General features: G+C 34.2%; 1 protein-coding gene and 1 long non-coding RNA gene across 5 annotated transcripts in view; one reads left to right on the top strand and one right to left on the bottom strand.

Moving 5' to 3' along the window:
• The window catches only part of LOC128567309 (uncharacterized), an 81,165-nt gene that overhangs the window by 603 nt on the left and 63,780 nt on the right, over window positions 1-16,782 (top strand). For 2 of the 3 annotated variants that reach the window (XR_008374868.1, XR_008374867.1), the window contains exons 2-3: window positions 1,705-1,781; window positions 10,119-10,202. This is a non-coding gene — a long non-coding RNA (uncharacterized LOC128567309). The remainder of the gene's footprint in view (window positions 1-1,704; window positions 1,782-10,118; window positions 10,203-16,782) is intronic. The other variant, XR_008374866.1, reaches the window with a different exon arrangement.
• Window positions 6,205-16,782, bottom strand: part of ZNF654 (zinc finger protein 654) — an 88,588-nt gene continuing 78,010 nt past the window's right edge. The window contains exons 7-9 of one of the 2 annotated variants that reach the window (XM_053564470.1): window positions 16,447-16,588; window positions 10,151-12,497; window positions 6,205-9,287 (exon numbers count right to left, since the gene is read on the bottom strand). In XM_053564470.1, the coding sequence (XP_053420445.1) occupies window positions 9,280-9,287; window positions 10,151-12,497; window positions 16,447-16,588 (2,497 nt within the window). In that variant the 3' untranslated portion in view covers window positions 6,205-9,279. The other variant, XM_053564469.1, reaches the window with a different exon arrangement.

Here is a 16,782-nt window from a genome sequence, read left to right as displayed (position 1 = left end):
GGACAGGGTGCAGAACAGTGCCTGGCGCCTAGTAAGAGTTCAGAGTGTTTAGGTCATTAAATTATGAAATGTCTGATTTTGAATCAAGTTAATTTATAATATCTGAAACAAAAAGCAATGCAGTTAATCAAAGTTTGCGCCGAACTACTGACAGAGTTTTGCTACCTTTCGAGTAGCTTATGTATGCCAGGAAGGAAGAAACCTGGAGAGCAAAGTGCACGGAGAACACTGTGAAAAATTGGAAAAGGTGTAGGCATATTCTACAGCTGGAGAAGTGAATATTTTTCTTGCAAGAAATGGCCCAAAGCTTAAAAGACATGGTAGTCAATTGGTGCAAGGTCTCAACACAGTGGATGACTGGGAGTTTCCAAATGCAACTTCTGTAGTTGGGGCAGCATTGTTTGTATGACAGAATTGTCTTGCAAGAGTATTAACCTGTCTATAATGACTGAGCTCTGCTTCTTAATCACAAGCATCCTCATTATTTCCCCATTACAGACATTAAATGTAATCTCCTGACCAGATTTCATGAATCTTCAGTGGCTAATACCAGGGCTGGACCACCAAACAGATACTGTTAGCTTTTTTTGATAAATATTTGGTTTGGGATGGTTTGGGCACTTCATCTTTATCTATCCTTTGTGGTGCATGCTTGTGATTGTCAGAAAGAATCCATTTTTTATCACACATAACAATATGGTGTAGAAATGGTTTGCATTTGTGTCTTGACAGCAAAGAAAGGCAAGTTCTCTTTTGTAGCTCACTTAATTCACACAGAACCCATCTATCCAGCTTCTTTACCTTGCTGATTTGCTTTAAATGGTCCAGTGTTATTGGAATAGTAACATCAAACCTTGCTAATGCACGCGTAGTCTAATAAGGATTTGCTTCCATTACAGCTTTCAGCTCATCATTATCCACCTTAGTCTCAGGTTGCCCATGTGGCTCATTTTCAATATAAAATCACCAGAACGGAACTTCTCAAAATATAGACGTACTGAGCATTTATTCACATTTGTCCCACTTTGATATTTCAAGCTTTGATGCATTGTTTTCATGACAGAACTCATTCAAAAATAGGAACTTTGACTTAGCCTTAGTTTCACAAAAATTGCCCTAAATTTTTTTTTTGAAAGATAATCAAAAGTCAAACGTGTGTTTGAAAGAATGAGGAGGTACCTTCACAATTTAAAAAAAGGTGCCAAAGTGAAACGTCAGATATACTGTCAAACCGTACTTAAGAAAACTGGACATTTCTTACTTAATAATCTATTAGCGTTATTACTATTCATATGACAGCAGCTCACATTTATAAAACAGAAACAGTCATGCTATGCTGACCAGAGGAATTGGACTTAAACACATTTTCACTTGCTTTTATCTCCTGTTTTTAATTAATATTTTTAGATTAGTTAACGTCTAAGGTATTGCCATTTTGTATTGCTAGCTGAAATGTATGCACCTGCAGATCCTCCCTGTGAGCAAATTTAACATTTTTTAAATCTCATAGTTAAATATCCATCATAAAATATACAATAAATATAGTTTTTAAAGCAAGGGCATTCAAATCATGGTTAATTTGCCAGTGGATCTTCTTTTGGGTACCATTTGCTCTACAGATACTATTAAAATACAATAGATACCAATTAAGATACCAGTCTTCATTTTCATTAAGTATTAATGAGTTCTGGACCTTTCTTCAAGGAGCTTTTCCGAATGTTGCCAGTAAAGAGATGAAAAGATAAGTGCTCATATATGCTGCAGTAGGACTACATGGAAGGGTAAGCCTGACCTTGTCTTTCATTCATTTATTACTTTATTTTTGAAAATTTATTTATTGAGCACCTAAACTACTTGCCAGTTACCGTTCTTTGTACTAGGGACAAATGCAAGTCCTTTGGGGCTTGCATTCTGGTGAGAGGAATCAGACAGTAAACATAAAAGAAACCATGTACTTTGCTAGGATCTGCTATGGAGAAAAATAAATTAAGAAGAGGGAGATAGAGTGGATGAACGGTTTATAACAGTAGTTGGAAGGAAAGCCTTCTTTAAGTGACTTTGCAGAAAAGTTCAAAAGAAAGTGAGCAAACCACATGAGAAGTGTGTTCTAGAAAGAAGTAACAGTTTTGAGGAAGGAGGCCAGGATATCAGAGCACCTTGAGGAGTCAGTGAGCAATGTGGTTAGAATTGCCGTCAGTACTGATCCAAAGCTTCATTTCTTATCATGCACTATGGACATTTTAGGCAGGATAATTTTTTGTTGTGGGGTGCATTGTAGGTTTGTTTTTTTTTGGAGACAGAGTCTCAAGCTGTCACCCTGGGTGAGAGTGCTGTGGTGTCACAGCTCACAGCAACCTCTAACTCTTGGGCTCAAGCCATCCTCTTCCCTCAGTTTTTTTTTTTTTTATTATTATTATTTTTAGTAGAGGCGGGGTCTCGCTTTTTGCTCAGGCTGGTCTGGTACCCGTGAACTCAAGCAATCCACCTGCCTTGACCTCCCAGAGTGCAAGGATTACAGGCATGGGCCACCACACCCAGCCCATTATAGGTTACTTGTTTCCCTAGCCTCTACCTACTGGGTGCCAGTAGCACCTCCTCCCCTCAGTTGTGGCAACCAAAAATACCCCCAGTCATTGTCACATGTCCCCTGGAGGGCAAAATCACTCCTACTTGAGAACCATTAATAAAGAACCACTTCTTCTGTCAAAGTACCTTCTGAGATAATGAAAATGTTCTTTATCTGTGCTGTCTTATACAGTAACCATCAGCTACAGGTGGCTACTGCGTTTCTTGTAACATGGTTAGTGTAACTGACGAACTGGATTTCAAATTTTACTTGAATTTAAATTAAATTTTAATAGCCAACAAGTGGCTAGCGACTACTGTATAAGTTAGTATAGATTTAGAACCTTGTAGGCTGTCATATAGACTTTGGGTTTTATCTTTTACTTCTGCCTTCATTTCCTTGCCATCTGTTCCTTCAAGGTGCATGCAAGTCTTTGCCTCAGAGTCTTTGCTCTTGTTATTTTGCTTGGTATATTCTTCCCTCAGTATCTGAATGGCTGTTTCCCTTACTTTATTCAGGTCTTCCTCAAAAGTCATCCTGTCAGGGAGGCTTTCCTTTATCACCATCACCATGCTTACTTATATATTTCCTACCCACTATTTTTCTCTATAGCATTTATAATATAGTGTATGTTTGTTTCTCTTAGCTCACTAAGAGAATGTGAGCTCTGTAAGGCAAGAATTTTTGTTTTTGTTTTCATTACCAGCTACAGAGCCTGGTATATAGTAGGTATACAATGAATATTTGTTGAATGAATGAATAGGCTGTGAAGCCACGGGCAGGTTTTAAATAGGAATGGCATGAAGTGACTTATTTCAAACAGGATCACTTTGGATGCTGATATGAAGTTCAGATTCAAGGAGGGTAAGGTATAGACAGGAAGCCCAATTAAGAGACTATTACAATAGTCCAGGTTAAAGAAGATGATGGCTTGAATTAAGGTGGGGAACTTGATAAAGAGTCAGGGATGACTGCAAAGTTTTGATATGGACAACTAGAATTGCCATTTATTAGAGAAGGAACTCTGGGAGAAATAAGTTTCAATGCAGAAATAGGAATTATCAAGAGATCAGACTTTCTGGAAAAAGTAGTGATGCTTAAGAAGGATTAAAGCAAAGAAAGAGACACTGTGGAAAGAGAGTGAAGAATTAGGAGTAAAGAAAGCAGTAGGAAAAAATGCATGGAATAAAACAGCATAATGAGAGTAGGTAGGGTTTTAAATATGGCTGGAGCCAAAGATAAAACAGGAGCTATAACATGTAAAGAAATTTAGCAAAATTATAACAGGAAGAGCTCAGCACCGGCCCTTCACAGACAATTCTTACAACCTTGCAATAACAAGTGTCCCCTTTTAACAGATTAGGAGTCTGAGCTCAGTAGGATAAATAGTATCTAGCTGCTTAGCTCTCCATAACTATAAAACTGCCATGTTGGAATTCAAGTACACCTGATCTCCACACCTCTTTGTTCCATTTCCATTAAATCATTTTCTGGTAGAGTTTCACTTAAGCTAAATACTTTTGGAACAACAACAACAAAAAATCCCTACATTTAGAGCAGTTGGGGGTATCATTCACCCAATAGTAATTACTTAAGCACTATTAACAAGAGGCTTCTTTAAATGTCCTGTAAACAGTTTCTAAGAAGGTTCTATGAATTTAAGGGGAAATAGTTTACCTTCTTGGGAAATATGAAGAACCTTGTTGCTTTAGATATGTAATTTCCAAACCTTAGCTTTTATTATAATCACCTGGAGGATTTGTTGACCGATAGCCTCCTCACCCACCTGACCACAATTTAGCATTTCTATCAAGTTCCCAGGTGATACTGATTCTGCTGCTCCAGAAACCACACTTTAAGAATCACTGCTAAAAGGGCCAGGTGCAGTGGCTCACACCTATAATCCTAGCACTCTGAGAGGCACAGGCAGGTGGAATGCTTGAGCGCAGGAGTTTGAAAACAGCATGAGCAATAATAGCGAGATCCCTGTCTCTATTAAAAATAGAAAAACCGGGCGGCGCCTGTGGCTCAAGGAGTAGGGCGCCGGTCCCATATGCCGGAGGTTGTGGGTTCAAACCCAGCCCCAGCCAAAAATAATAAAAAAAAAATAAATAAATAAAAATATTAAAACCGAGGCAAGAGGGTGGCCCGAGCCCAAGAGCTTGACGTTGCTGTGAGCTATAATGCCACGGCACTCAGGGTGCCAGTGTGAGACTCTGGTCTCAAAAAAAATAAATAAAAATCACTGCTAAAAGGTTATGAAACATCAATCAGTTATGTCTGTACCAGGCTTCATTCTTTGTTTCTGAAACCACTGATCTTCAGGCAAGTCTGACTCTATTTGGACATATTATATCCACTCATACTGTACATTTTTAGGGAAAACAGCTTAACAGAATGGAAAAGTGGTGTTAGGACACATCTGATTTTTAAGTTGCACCTCTCTATTAGCTATGTGATTTTCATCAAATTAACCTTTCAGAACCTTACTGTCTAAAGAGAGTTGTTTAACAATTAGAGGTAGCATACATAGATAAAGTAACTGTACAAAGTAATTTATTAACACAGACACCATTTCTTCCCTGGTGTCCAGCACCCATCAGTAAAGTCTGAACTTCTCTCCCACTTTTAAATTTTTATGCCATGTAATACTGTTTTGTCGCTATTACAAATCAGATGATTCCAGAAATCAGTACAAATTTTATATTAAGCTATGAAAAGCAACTTCATTTGGTTTCTTGAAAGCTTACTTAGTAATAATATTTGCTAACCATAATTCAAGTTTCAGAAAAGGAAAATGATTATCTAATCTCCAGCAACTTTGTCTAAATACACCAATACATTTCCTTATTCTCAAGATGGAATGTATTCAGTCTAAGATTAAATGACCATAAACCAGACTGAAAAGTTTAAATCTCAGCCCTAGAATATTTCGATAACTTTCTTATAGCATTTCAAAGTATATGTTTGTAATAGTACAAATCACTTTAAGTCACCGTCTGTCCTTTTATTTGCAATGCTATCTTCATTGCATCACAAAGAGGTACTTTTTCTATTTATCAGCCTCACTTTTTCCAGTTGCAAATTATACCAAGCAGCATAGGATTTCCCTTTGTTAATGAACAAAAAAAAGTAGGAGCCCTCATACCCACAGATAACACTTTTGGTTACAGATTATTAATTGACATAAACATTTCCCTATTGAAATACTTTTGAGGAAGTAATTTTCATCAGAAGCTCTTTATCTTTGAAGAATTACCAGTACAGATAAATCCATCTACTTCTACTGTCTTCCCTTTGGAGAGTTCTGGTATTTAATTCTTTTATACCTATTAGATTTGCAGAGACACTGAAACCACTTACCTGAAATGACTTTGGTAACCAGAATTCTATCAACTATTATTCTTGCATATGGATATTACTTAAAATTTCCAAAAGTCTCTTTTGTGTAAAATTTTAGATTTTTCTATGTTTAAAAAAAGTCACTCAATAATCTGAATATGGTAATGATAATAACTGAAATACCCCATTCCTGTATAATAAGACATAATAGAAATTTCCCATTTATTATATGCCTTAAATAAATCTAATTCCTTTTGAAGGCCATGTGCTAAACTATATACAAATTGAACACTTGATTACCAACAAGGACAATGTTTTATTGAACAAATCTATGTACAGTACAAAAAATTTCTTGAAATGAGACACTATTGTTGATTTATTGCAGTTCAATGGCTCAGTTTTAATTTGTACTCTTATAAAATGCAAAGTAAAATAATTTAATGTTCAACAAGGAAGCACAAATTTCCTTTCTTGCTGAATCTGTAATATCTTTCACATATTAACAATTCCAAAATGCATATGCAGCATTTACTCATTCTGAAAAGGTGTTTTACAGTACCAAATAAATTAAAAAATAAACACTATCATCCCTTTTAGATTTTTCATCCATACAATAGTATTAAACCAAACATGAAAGGAGTACGGCTGAACCTTCAGTGTGATTTGAAAAGAATCACAAGTTCAGTGATATAAGTTATCGACGCATTATATAATTTGTGGTTTTAAAAAAATGAATATGGCTAAAGCCCAAAGTACCAGTGTCCTTGTCCACGGAAATTCCCCTTTTCAACTTCCTCCATAATATATGAGCAGCAAAAATTCAGATTTGCTATTTTTTCTTGACCTTACTGATACATGCAGAAAGTTAATATTTAATTTTTTGAAAGACATTTTATTTAAAAACAAGGATTTGAAACTTGGTCCATGTAAGATACATCCTGAAAACAGGAATAGAAAAGAAGAGAAAGAGAAAATTCAGAGGAATAAAAAGAAAGCTTCCTTTTCTTCTGAATCTGAAATTAGAACTGTTGGAAGTTTATGCACCCTAAGAAAGCAAGATGATTTACATTTTAGATGACAGACATAACAAAATGTACACTTTCTTTCATTAGCCATTATTTGAGAAAAATACAAATAAGGAGGTTAGAACAGTGTGGCCAAACAGAATTTTATAAAACATTCTTCGGTTTAGTTATATATAAACCAATTTGATCTCAATCTTTTAGAAATAGTTTTCTCTTCGTAACACAGAAGTAGAAAGAAACCTCAAATTAAAGACAAAAAAAAATAACAAGTAGAGTATGTTTAAAACATCTTTGCATGAACTTCTCAAATTAGTGAAAATTTAACACTTTATGGGCATTATGTCAATGGTCACAACTTGTAAAAAATAAAAATTAAAGATATAAAATGTTAAGTTGTCAAACTTCTGGAAAATGTACAAAGCAGAAATTACATTTCAAAAAAAAATTCATTGTCCAAATAAATTAGTTTCCAAACAGACTTTTTATTATAAGATGTACTTTTAGAATGCACTGAAATAAACTTAATCATTACATTTTTAATATCAGGAAAAAAATGGAAAACTTTTTTTTTAGTTGACCTTAAAGAAAGGATTTAAACATTTGATTATGAGTTGTATTTAGTTATCTGTTATCTAAATGTAAGTTCCACAGCCTAATATAGGCTACATAACAAAAACAAACTTAAATTTGGAATGGGCATATGACCATCATTGCATAGTAGTGAATGCTAAAAATAAATAAACTAATAAAATTGGGAAATATTTTTAGATCATTTGCTCTATCATAACCTGGAAATTTTAATGTAATAAAATCTGGGTGCTGCCCTGGAAGAAATGTCCCACTTCTAGTAACCTCATTAAAGAAGCTCTAATACTGTCATATTGATAATAGGATCTGATGAGGATTATCTGCTTTAATCAAAAACCTCTCTCATTTGGAATAACTGGAATATTTGTTTGACATGGGTATGCATTAGTAGGTCTGTTTTTAAAGAATTCGCCTTTTATTTTTGTTCTTTTTATCTCTGTTGATATGAACACATCATTAAGTAAAAAGAGGTCTTTAAGAATCCTCTTCAATAATGGACAAATGGAAATCATCTGAGAGGGTATTTTAAAAAACATTATTTTAACAAGTTACTGACTAAAGTTAAAGTCTTACTAGTCACTGAGGAAAACAATATATCAGTGTGTCTCTTACTGTATTCTTGCTGTGCAAATTTTTTTGTAAATACTTCCTTTTATATATAAAAATCACTATTCAGACCAAATTTATCACTAATGAATAAAAAAAACAGTAGTATGGCTTATTTTAGAATTAACTCTCCTAATTGAGTAAAATCAATGAATTCTCAACCTGATTCTTAGCTGACAGAGTTTTTAAGCCAGTTATATTTATGGGACTGTTCTTAGATATATCACATTAATGCCTAAAGGACCTTACTATGAATCATCAAGCAATGTCCTAGTACTATATACAAACAGAAATATCCCAGTGTGCTTTTACCATTATTCACATTGAAGAATTTCTAATTCATTGTTTTCCTTCAACTATATAGCATGTCATCGTATTAGCTCCCATCTCTCCCCAGTTACAGATGGTACCTTTTCTACTTAATCAACACTGCTGTGTATTACACATCAACTGAAAGATGTGTAATACAAAAGTTGTTGGAGGAAGGTTCCATCAAGAGCTCATTAGCAAAGCACTATTTCTTTGTTTTTTCCATTTTCAAAGCTGGCATGCCATTAATTCATCGATCTTTAACCTAGTTAAATTATCTGGAAATAAGTTACAATCTTTAATAGATAACATGATTGTAAGTTTTATTTTCATGTATCAGTTTCAAATGAAAACCCAAACCAAATACCAATGGTTCCTTAAACTATGTTTGACCAGAAGGGAAGACATAATCTGATTATGTATTATAAGAAAACAAATCTCATTTGTAGAATAAAATAAGTTATTATTGTAAACCCCCCCCCTTTAATAATGGATTAACTTTTCCCTTTGTAAGGCCATAGCTGGTTTTTCTGACTAGTTGCCTGAACATGTTTCTCACATAAGCGAAACTGAACATGCTGCTATTAATCATCATAATTTTTTTTTTTTTTAATGTGGTTTTCTGGAAAACTGGTACTTTGGGAGTTTTATAATAACCCTTTTGGAGTCTAAGCCAGCACATCTCCTCTGTGAGTTCATTCTAGAAAATGTGCTTTGTCTTTAGTAATCCGAGACCACTCTAAAATTAAGGCCATCAGAGAAATAGCAAACTGATGATGCATTTTCTTATAGTGCTTTTTTCACACTACTGCTTGATCGACAGATCTTTCTGAAATATTTTTATCAGGCACCTGTAAAACAGAACACATCTGTTAATTCAAATTTTATAAATGTTCAAGTGGAATTCTATGTCAGATTCCTATTTAATTTGTTAATATTAATAATATTAACAGAATGGCAAGCTTTTCTTTTGCTCATTTTGTTTTTCAGTTACTTTCTGGTTCTTTTTTTACATCCGTTTTTGTAACAGACACTCAACTTCATTTGATTTATATTCTGGCATGCAAATGAAAAAACATTTCCATCAAAATTACTTTGTTTCTAGAACTTTTATTACATGAAACTTAGAATGAAGAAAAGTCTCTGGGCTCAGCGCCCATAACTCAGTGGTCAGGGCACCAGCCACATACACTGGGGCTGGAGGGTTCAAACCCGGCCCAGGCCTGCTAAGTAACAATGACAACTACAACAAAAAAATAGCCGGGCATTGCGGCAGGTGCCTATAATCCCAGCTACTTTGGGAGGCTGAGGAAGATAATTGCTTAAGCCCAAGAGTTTGAGGTTGCTGTGAGCTGCGACTTCAAGGCACTCTACTGAGGGCAACATAGTGAAACTCTTGTCTCAAATAAAAAATGGAAGAAAAGTCTCTGGTCTGGTGAAATTAGTATAATTAAAGAATATTAAAAAATTGTTTAAGTTCTGGCTTGCACAAGGTCAAAGCTCTATCTATGCAAATTCATTTGTGAATTTCAGTTGCTTGATCTATAAAATAGGAAAAGTAATATCACCTCATAATGATTGGTTTGGGGGTAGTACTATACTAGTGCTGTGCTATGCAAATGTCAATTTTTTTAACTTCAAAGATCTACGATAGTTATACTTATGGCATTTTCTATTTCTAGAGATATATCTATCAAGAAGACAGAAGACTTACTTTCATCATCTGAATCAAATCCAAAGAGTGTCTGACATTTCTTTTGTGCAAGGTGAGCCTCAAGTGCTTCTGCATTACAGTAGGTGGTCAAGCATTTGCCACATCTAAATCTTTTCACTGATTTTTTATAAATGTTATCTTGATCAGAACAAGCATCTACTCTATCAGTCACAAATTTTCTGCGTTTTGGCATACTGAGATACCGTTCATCAAGGTAACTGGGAGGCAATGGTCTGACATATGGTTTTGTTAAAATTAAGCCATATGTAGTATGTTCACTTGTCAGATTTGGTTTGGAAGGTGCCTGAGATACTGGCAAAGTATTATGTTCTTGTGTTACAGCACTGGATAAAATGGAACCATTTTCTGTCCTGATTCTACTTGTATCAATTTTTAAAGCAGGATCTGATGAAACTAAAGGCGTTTGCTCTGTTTCACTGTGTCCATTAACTAAATCACTACTGGTACAATTATTTTCAGAATTTGGCTCTATGTCAGGCATCTTTTGGTCTATGAAGCTTATATTTGAAACAGTGTCATCAGAATGTTCATTCCCATTCTGAACTAAACTGTCTGTTTTCTTTCCCATACTTTCTATACGTGTCTTTGGTTCTGTAGAATCTTTCCTTGATTTATTAGTAGCAACTGGCAAATTAACAGTTTGTTTCTCATTACTAGATGAGTCTTTTTCCTGATGATTAGGATTTGAGTCTGTATGAACATCCCAAAGAATGGTTTCACTTGGTTGTGCCAATGATTCTGGTGTTTTACTTAAATAGTGCTGAGCTTCGTGTTCATATAGCAGAGGAAGATCTTCGAAAAGCTCATGGCACTCTGGAAAACTACACTGAGCTTGAAATATGCTATGACTTTGTGTATGCTGGGCAAGTTGGAATGGCAGCTTAAATGACTCATTGCAATTAAAATGCAAACAAAAGTACACATTTGGATAGCTGTGTCTATTAAGGTGATCTATAAAATGTTGAGAATCTTCAAATTGCCTTTGACAAAATTTGCATTTTCCTTTGCTCCATTTCATTACTGTTTGTCGCACATTTAAATCAGTTGGATGTACAGTCATTGCATGTTTATTTAGAAATCCAATTCTTTTAAAAATCCTCACACAGCCAAGAGCGGGACACTTGAAGTTTCCTTCTTGATCTGTGGCATAAATATCTTTTGGATGGCACACAGTTCCATTGATTTTATGAAGTATTGAAGTTTCTTGATTCAGATCATAATCATCTTCTTCATAATCACCTTCTTCATCTTCTTCCTCCTCATAATCATCCTCACATTCTGGTAGAGGCTTTGAGACATTATTTAAAGAAGTATCAGGACTCCCATTTTCAACAATGTTTTCAGTAACATTCTCTGGTACATTTATAGGAATTTCAATGAATTCAGCTACATGCTCAGGAAGGACTTCTTTATTTCCATTGCCAGAAGCAGTAAGAGTTCCTTCTTCCAAATCCTTACTATCAGAATTTCCATTTTCGAATGAAATGGAAGAATTAGAACAATTTATTTCTTCCAAAATAGTAATTTCCTGATCATCTGGTTGAGATGCAGCAATTTGCTGCCTCTGCATTTTCTTAACATGATTCTTTAAATGCTTCTGCATAAGTCCTCTATTTCTAAATTTCCTACCACATATTACACATGAAAAACTGCCTTTTTTCTGATGAGCTTGGGCATGCCTTACAATGTGACCACCTAGGAATTCCTTGTTACATAACATACATCGATGTCTTGGGACACTGTGATCTACTTTGGAAGTATTAAGAGCTGTAAGGTTTTTCTTTGTATTAATATAACCTTTAGATTGTACTGCAGATGTATCATAAAAATCAGTCTCTCCAGGGCTCTGATCTGTAAGAGAATCAAGCTGTTCATTGAAACTTTGTTGTTCCATTGTCTTTTTTAGATTACCTGCAGAATTTTCCAGTGTACTTTCATTTAGAAATCTCACTGCTGATTTATCGCTCAGTAATGCTACACAGTTTTTCTTAATCATTACAAAGTTCCAAAATTCAGGATCAAAAAACAATCCTTTTTTCAAAATTGGAAGTAACTCAAAACGAACACGATTTTGAACACTACTTGTGCCTTCATTATATTCTTCATCTGGACGTTTGTAAAGCTCTTCAACAGTATGATAAGCTTCTAAGGAGCGCTCAAGAAAAAATATTGAGAGTGCACAAATCCTGAGGATCTCCAAATCATTTGGCAAAAAATGTGCAATTGTTTTATAAATCAGACATTTAGTTTTGGGATCATCATGAAGGTCGAGTTGCAGAGCACAACCACAAATTTCAACACAAATTTGCAAGCCTTCTTCTTCAACCTGTAAAAAGAAAAATATTACTACTAAATTTTTTTTTTAAATGATTATACCAACTGGTCTGTCTCTGAATCAAAAGATGAGTAAACAGTATTCCAATGTGCAGTTTTCCTCAACTGATAGCCTTGTTTAACTTTATAAATATATATCTTTCTTTTTTTAAACGTGAGAATAATCTGGAAGAGTTAGTATTTTAACTTCCAGTTTATTTAATTTTCAAGTTTGACAAGCCCTAATAATCATAATATGAAATGCTTCATAAACTTATGATCTTTAAAATTTTTTACAAATCTGGACCATCATTTTTAATTTTAGGTACCAATTTCACATTCTTTGGCAAGAGGGTTATGTATATTAACAAGTCTATCAATATTTCCACGTTAAGAACTAGATGTTTTTAAAAACTTCTTTGGAAATTTTCAAAAAAACATATATATATATACATGCATACACTGTTTTTAATTTTTATTTATTTATTTTTTAGATAGGGTATTGCTTTATTTATTGCTCAGGGTAGAGTGCAGTGGCATCATCATAGCTCTCTGCAACCTCAAATTCCTGACTGCAAAGTATCTTTCTGCCTTGGCCTTCTGAGTAGCTGAGACTACAGGTGGCATTGCTGCAATTTTTCCATTTTTTGTAGGGACAGAGTTTCACTATATTGCTCAGGCTGGTCTCAAACTCTTGTCTCAAGTGATCCTCCCACCTAAGCCTTCCAAAGTGCTAGAATTATAAAGTAAGTATAGGCCATGGCACCAAGCCTATACTTATTTTGCTTATTACTTATCCTAATAAGAGGGAAATGTGGCCCACACAAAGAAGGCAATTATCATCTTTCAAACCTAATAAGGTGTTAGAATAATAAGCTTACTATAAGTTATCTGAATATTACTCAAGCTTTTAAACTTTTACTGATGACTCCAAGATAGCTGCATCAGCTTTTACTTGGGAATATGTTGTCAATCCATCTTAGTTCAAGTGTGAATAATGCCTGTAGTGGTTTGGAATGATAATCTAAATGCTTGTTTGAATAGGAAGAGATACCATGATATGTCTTTAAAATTATGTATATATGTCATATTGCTTGCATATGGTATATTATAGATTACAGAGAAGAATACTACCTTGCCAGCCTCATGGCTTCATAGCCCCTATGTGCTATGTAATCTTGCTGAACTATTTACAGTTCTATAGTTGTATAGCCCCACAGACAGACCTTAACTTTGTACATTCTACTACCACTTTATCTAGCTGATAAACTCCTACTGATCTCCTATTCATTCTCTGTATAGAATAAGTTCTATACAGAATCTGTATATTTTTCTCTCCAGTCATTCTGGTCTCTGCCCTGAGGTATAATTAAAATTCCCTATTCTTTCCACTAAGAGTAACTTCTGTCTAAAATGTATTTATATATTGTTTTCATAACTGTCTATATATGTCCTCACACCCTCTCCCCCAAGTTTGAATTCCTAAATTACAGGGAGTTTGAATTCCTAAATTACAGGGGATGGTGTCTCATTTTTTTTATATCCCCCTGTAGTTACTTAGCATAGAAGTTTGCACAGAGTGACCTCTGAATAAAAGTTTGCAGAATGAATGGGAATCAGATCTATCTCATTGACTTTAGTTTGCCCCTATAAATCCATCATCTCCAGCTTGGAATCCTTCTTAAATTCATATTTCTTATTTCTAAATGTCTACTACATAATTAGATTTTCCCACTTAGATTTTCCAGATACAGCAAATTCAAAATCCATTCATTCAAAACTGAATTGCTTTTTTTTCTCTGAAGTTCTATCTACATCCTCTATTTTGTCTCATAAAATTGTAATGTATGCAGATACTCAAATTCAAAATTTTTAGGGTCATAAGAAGGATCAAAAAATCCTTTAACAGTCCCAGGATATTTATGAACTTAAGTTCCAACTTTTAGTGAAGTATTAATATTTAGTCCCTTTAAATATCCAACAACCATTCCCCCAGATACACAGTCTCCTCCTGTTAGTCTCATCTCCCACCCACTTCCTCATGTTTCTCCATTACCCTATTAATGCCACCAGATGGTTGTAAAAAAAAATAGTAAAATAAGAAAAAAGAGCTCTATAAAGTATAAAATTCTCTAAAAATGTTAGTATTACTCTCATCTATCATTCAGAACCCAGACTTTTCAGATGCCATCTGTAATGTCTCTTTTTTTTTTGGCCGGGGCTAGGTTTGAACCCGCCACCTTCGGCATATGGGACCGGCGCCCTACTCCTTGAGCCACAGGCGCCGCCCTGTAATGTCTCTTAATGTCATACAAAATTGTTAACTTTGCCTCTTTTTCATAGCACCAAGGCAAGTGAATGATCTATCAAATAAAGGTGTATTTTATTAGAGTGTAAATTATTACACATCATTTTAATATTTATTTCATCTTCAAATTTTTCTCTTATATTTCTTAGGTTGTACATGTAAAAATAGAAAGCCCTGTGATAATTGGCAAAACCTCACTTACACTGTAAACTTAACAGTATGTCTCAACTTTTGGTGGAAATGAAATATGTTAAAAAAAGTACATCTTCCTTTTTAAAAATAAAGTTCTATTGGTGATTCTAATGAACATCAAATGTTAAGGAGTGTTTTGCAGCATAGTTTGTTTCCCTTTTTTTGGCAGAGGGAGAGGTTAAATTTGACAGTGTATTTGAGTGACATTTCACTATTTAATAAGAATGCTGTGAATCCAGTTACGAAAGTAAATTAAAGAGAAAAAAGAAAAAAACTTCCAATACAAAGCTTCTAACTTGTATCATGGAAATATGATTACTACATGGTCATACATCTAATGAGTGATGTGATAATGAATGTAATAAATGTAAAATACATAAGAAAAAATAAAATATAGTATTAATGGATGCCTCCTTATACACGTTAAAGTAACCTACATAAAGATTCAGTTAAATGAAACTACATAAAATGTAAACTGCCCTTATCTTTTCTGTCTTTGTATTCAAAGTCTTACTAATATTTTAGGGGAAAAGTTAAAAGATCTGCAGGATTCATTTTCCTTTCTTTCTTTTTTTTTTTTTTTTGTTTCTAGACAGGGTCTTGTTCTGTCACCAGGCTGGAATACAGGAGCCTCATCACAGCTTAATGCAGCCTTGAACTCCTAGGCTCTACCATACCTAGCTAATTTTTCTAATTTTTTTTTTTTTTTTGGTAGGGACCAGGTGTCACTTGCTCAGGCTGGTCTCAAATTTCTGGCCCCAAGAGATCCTTAGCCTCTCAGTGCTAGAATTATAGGCTTGAGCCACTGCTCCAGGCCAGCAGGGTCTATTTTCATGTCTAGGTAAGACTGATATGTAGAACTGTACTTACTTGCAAATGGCCCAAGAAAAACTTGATTCAGGACTATTTTTAATGGGTTTTTACAAATACATCAAAAAAAAAAAAATTCAAAAACCTGTCCTTGAATTAAAAAAAAAACAAAACAAAAAAACTCAGACTTCATTATTCCTTTTCACATAAATACCAAACTTAGAAATGGAACTAAATTTCTATGTGACAGTGAATAAGTATATCTATAGATATATAAAGTTCATTTGCAGATTAGTTAAGATTCTACAAATGGGATTTAGGATTATGTTAAAAGTAACAAATTTAATTATAAGAAAAGAAATGATAGCTTCTAATAGAAGCAACTGTTCCCACATTAAATTTTAAAACACACTAAAAATGGCTTTTGTTCTCTTTCTTCAGTTTTTTTTTTCTCTTACATACACCTTTTGTCCATGTTGGGAGTCTGGAGTTCGGGGAGAAGAGGATGCAATATATATGCAGAATATGGCCTTAAAATCCTCCCTCCCTTCAATTTGATGACTGAATAAAATTTATCATAAGAGATTCAAAGTTCATTGAGCTGTTATTTAAATTTAATTTAAAATTCAAGGGATAAATATATCCTAGTTACCTCATCTTTAATGATTTTCATGAAAGGAAATATGACTCTCACATTAGTTGCTGTTCTTAAAAGCTGGTAGCATTGATCTACAAAAACTTGTTTTGAAGGATTACATTTAAGCTGTAGTTTACTCCATATGAAAATCAACTCCCTGTAAATGAGAAGAGAAGAGAAATATCAAAAATACAGTTTACTCAAATACAAATATTAAAGTTCTTTTATCCTGATTCTCTAGTGTCCTGGGTAGAATGTATACAAAATGGACATAAATGTGTACTATGTTTACGCCCCAACCTATTTAAATTGGGAGAAAGAGAGAGACCAAAAATTATAAATTTATAGTAA

The sequence above is a fragment of the Nycticebus coucang genome, chromosome 16 (assembly GCF_027406575.1).
Source record: "Nycticebus coucang isolate mNycCou1 chromosome 16, mNycCou1.pri, whole genome shotgun sequence".
In the NCBI taxonomy this organism is placed as follows: Eukaryota; Metazoa; Chordata; class Mammalia; order Primates; family Lorisidae; genus Nycticebus; species Nycticebus coucang.
This window is presented reverse-complemented; position numbering and strand designations above follow the sequence as displayed.